The sequence below is a fragment of the Malus sylvestris genome, chromosome 2, assembly GCF_916048215.2.
Source record: "Malus sylvestris chromosome 2, drMalSylv7.2, whole genome shotgun sequence".
In the NCBI taxonomy this organism is placed as follows: domain Eukaryota; kingdom Viridiplantae; phylum Streptophyta; class Magnoliopsida; order Rosales; family Rosaceae; genus Malus; species Malus sylvestris.
In genome coordinates this window covers 3,340,364-3,344,635 of record NC_062261.1, presented here as the reverse complement: position 1 = coordinate 3,344,635, position 4,272 = coordinate 3,340,364, and the positions used below count along the sequence as shown (strand labels likewise).

Sequence of the window (4,272 nt, the reverse complement as noted above, 5' to 3'; positions counted from 1 at the left end):
AATTTATTTGACTATACTATGTTCTAAAATATAAACTTGTAGCCAACACATTAATAATCCGTAAATTAATAATAGTAACACCACAGAACATTAACGGTACACCATTTCATTCCGCCACGGGTTGATTGGAAAATACCAAAGAGCATATAAGAGATTTGCCCTAAGACTTGATCCTTAGGAGTAAACGAAACATTATTAGCGAAAACCAGTCAAATTAGCTTAGAATTGGCGACGACCATTTCATGCAAAAATAGTAATATACAACCACCGGTTGCCCATTTTTACCGTCCAAAACGCGTAGATTAAAAGTACAGAAAGTATTAATCAAAATTATCACCAATCCCTCTATAAAAACAAACTTAAAGAACAGAAAACTTATTAACCACCATTCATCCAAGAAACACAATCAGCCCCAGAAAAAAAAAATCACTAATTAATCTTTTTCTGAATTAATCTTAATTACGTCAACCCCACATTCTGTTTTTGTTTCTCTAACACATATGCACCCCACGTTCTTTAGCTGCAGAAACAGAAAACTGCACTAATCACCTCTGCTTCTTTTTCCCAATTTCTTCAAACTTTACCAAGTCGAAAAGCAAAATTCCGAAATACCCTTTTCATATTTTCTAACATCTCTCAATCCCTCTCTGTTGGGAGAGAAGAAAAGAAAACTATCTCCCCTCAAAATCTCTCCTTCTTTCTCCCACGCAACAACATCCATTGTTGTTGTTTGTTTCCCAAGAAAGACGAAGGTGAAGAAATATTTCCTACTTTTTTCTTTTTTATTTCCAGTATTCTCATAGGATTTTTAAGATTGTTGTTATAACTTTAGATGGTGTAATCTCGAACGAAATTAAGGTCTTCAAGTTCCACAATGGTCCGAGCTCTTACATCCCAACAACAAACAGTGCAGAAGACAAAATCCTTCCAGATGAAACGAATGTTTGAGATCCCGAGACACCTTCAGAATTTGATCTTTGAGAATGGGCAGGACGGGGAGGGAGATAGCGATACCGCTCAATTACTGAATCCCAAGACTACACCAGAGGGCGGCCCGGTGGAGACACAAGGAACGTGGGGAGCTAATCGCGATAATGGTGCAGATGAAGGCAAAGATGAAGGCGAAAAGATGAGAAGTCCTAAATCCAAGAGGCCTGCAGGTAAATATTTTGTTGCAAATATAATTTTTACATGCTATACATATTTCTTATCAGTTGTCACAATGGTAGCTAGATGAAAGATCAATTTTGAAAAATTGTATGAATATTTTGTGTTTAGATATGGAAATGATGAAGGAAAGGTTCTCTAAGCTGCTTTTGGGGGAAGATATGTCGGGTGGTGGAAAGGGAGTCTCTTCGGCGTTGGCTTTATCAAATGCCATAACCAACCTAGCTGGTACAAATTTATGCCTTACGGCAACTGCATTAATATATTTGCAAGTTAAAATACCAAATCCAAACGAGGGTAATTCTGATAGGGTTTCTTTGCTTTCTCCTTTGTTCCTATGACAACACAGCATCTGTTTTCGGAGAACAAAGGAAACTGGAGCCTATGTCTTCGGAAGCAAAAGCACGGTGGGTGAAAGAAATAGGTTGGCTTTTGTCCGTGACAGATCACATTGTTGAATTCGTCCCTTCGCAACAGAATGGAACAAACATGGAGGTTTTATCTCTCTCTCTCTCTCTCCCCTTGTCAGATTGTCCAATGCCATATATTTTCACATATCTCAAAATTCCAAACTTGTAGGGTTCTAAATTCTTTTTGTTTTCTTTTTGACATGATAGATAATGGTGACCCGGCAAAGAAATGATCTGCACATGAACATTCCTGCCTTGCGCAAGCTCGATGCAATGCTTGTTGTAAGTACCTTCATTCCTCACATAATTCCTGGTTTAGCTAGAAAATATCAGAATTATACACCTATTGCTAATTGGTTATACGAAACAGGGTCACTTGGATAGCTTTGGAACCCCAAGTGAGTTCTGGTATGTGAAAAAAGGCGCCCAAGATTCTGAAAATGATGATAATTCCCAGAGAAATGACGAGAAATGGTGGAAACCCACGGTTAAAGTTCCCCCCGAAGGGCTTTCAGATGAATGCCGAAGGTGGATGCAATTTCAGAAGGAATCTGTGAACCAAGTACTAAAAGCAGCAATGGCCATCAACGCGCAAGTGCTAGCTGAAATGGGCATACCCGAAAACTACATTGAATCCCTTCCCAAGGTATAACATGTAACACTCTCACTAATTTGTCTCCAAGATATTGTTTTCGTAATGGACAGAACGGTTGACTTTGGTTTCTTTTGACAGAATGGTAGGGCTAGCCTCGGTGATTCGATCTATAAGAGCATAACGGTGGACCACTTTGATCCTCTGGAGTTCTTTGGCTCCATGGACATGTCCACAGAGCACAAAGTGCTTGACCTCAAAGACCGAATTGAGGCTTCTATTGTCATTTGGAAGCAAAAGATGAACCAAAAGAATGGAAAGTCTTCGTGGAGTTCGGTCGTGAGCTTGGAGAAGAGAGAGCTCTTTGAAGAGAGAGTAGAGACTATCTTGCTTCTATTGAAACAGAAGTTCCCAGGAATCCCACAATCTGCACTTGACATAAGTAAAATTCAATTCAATATGGTAAGAACTAAACTGCCGAACATATAAACATATTTTGCTCCTTTACATCTTGTGCTTGTTAACTTGTTTTTCAAATCTAATAACCGCGTTTCTTTTGTTTCTACGCAGGATGTAGGGTACGCTATCCTAGAGAGCTATTCGAGGGTGATCGAAAGCTTGGCCTTCAAAGTCATGTCCATGATCGAAGATGTGCTTTATGCTGATTCTCAAGCTCGAAAATCATCATCAAACATGAGGCTTTCAATGGATTCTAGGGAAGACGGGGACGCGACACCAACAAAGACACTGTTTGAGTTCATGGATTGGAATGCAGAAATGGAAGAGAATGACATAGACAATGATAACTCGGCGGGCAACAAGGAGAGCTGCTTTAATGAAGACAGTGACAAGATCATGAGTAAACCTCCCGCTAGCATAAACACCAAGAGATTTTCATACTTGGAGAAGCTTGAGAAGTTGAGTGGTCTAAGAAGTCCAACGGCTCGGCATTGATGGAAAAATTGAAGAACAAAGGAGAGAGAGGGGCAGATAGAAATATAGAGAGATACAGATATACTTCTAAGTAGTGTGCTTGTTCTTCCATCCTATTGAAGGATTGGGAAGTCTCTTGGGTGTTTGTAATTAGTGGGGTTTTGATGCATTTGAGATTTGGGATGTGCTTATTCTGATCTTTGCTGGTTGTTAGAAACAGCAATACATGTATTCTAGTTTTTCTCAAAGGCTATATGGTCTTCGTTCCTTTTTTTCGCTCGACAAATTTTGTTCTCAAGTCTCAACTAAACCGTAGTTTAGTTGGCTAAGACAATATGCCTTCCCCTCTGCACCCAAAGTTTCAATCCCAATTCCCGTAGTTTAGATTAGACTATCACTCGAATAAAATTTAAAAATGCCTCAACTTGACCAACAACAACAACAACAACAAAGCCTTTTCCCACTAAGTGGGGTCGGCTATATGAATCCTAGAACGCCATTGCGCTCGGTTTTGTGTCATGTCCTCCGTTAGATCCAAGTACTCTAAGTCTTTTCTTAGAGTCTCTTCCAAAGTTTTCCTAGGTCTTCCTCTACCCCTTCGGCCCTAAACCTCTGTCCCGTAGTCACATCTTCGAACTGGAGCGTCAGTAGGCCTTCTTTGCACATGTCCAAATCACCGGAACCGATTTTCTCTCATCTTTCCTTCAATTTTGGCTACTCCTACTTTACCTCGGATATCCTCATTCCCAATCTTATCCTTTCTCGTGTGCCCACACATCCAACGAAGCATCCTCATCTCCGCCACACCCATTTTGTGTACGTGTTGATGCTTCACCGCCCAACATTCTGTGCCATACAACATCGCTGGCCTTATTGCCGTCCTATAAAATTTTCCCTTGAGCTTCAGTGGCCTACGACGGTCACACAACACGCCGGATGCACTCTTACACTTCATCCATCCAGCTTGTATTCTATGGTTGAGATATCCATCTAATTCTCCGTTCTCTTGCACGATAGATCCTAGGTAGCGAAAACGGTCGCTTTTTGTGATCTTCGCTAGATTGCTCCGGTCATTAGTGTGGATAAGTATATAAATGGATAGAGACAGGAAAGCAAACACAAGATGTACGTGGTTCACCCAGATTGGCTACGTCCACGGAATAGAGGAGT

General features: G+C 40.6%; 1 protein-coding gene across 2 annotated transcripts; it reads left to right on the top strand.

Moving 5' to 3' along the window:
- The first annotated feature begins 380 nt into the window (after positions 1 to 380).
- On the top strand, positions 381 to 3,388 carry LOC126594180 (rho guanine nucleotide exchange factor 8-like). Of its 2 annotated transcripts, none has more exons than XM_050260408.1 (8): positions 381 to 752; positions 859 to 1,160; positions 1,279 to 1,395; positions 1,517 to 1,662; positions 1,785 to 1,859; positions 1,948 to 2,223; positions 2,311 to 2,631; positions 2,740 to 3,388. In XM_050260408.1, the coding sequence occupies exons 2-8, from the start codon at positions 875 to 877 to the stop codon at positions 3,121 to 3,123; spliced, it is 1,605 nt and encodes a 534-aa protein (XP_050116365.1). In that variant the 5' UTR covers positions 381 to 752; positions 859 to 874; the 3' UTR covers positions 3,124 to 3,388. The 2 variants fall into 2 exon arrangements, with proteins under 2 accessions (XP_050116365.1, XP_050116358.1); XM_050260401.1 differs by having other exon boundaries at positions 833 to 1,160.
- The last annotated feature ends 884 nt before the right edge of the window (positions 3,389 to 4,272 follow it).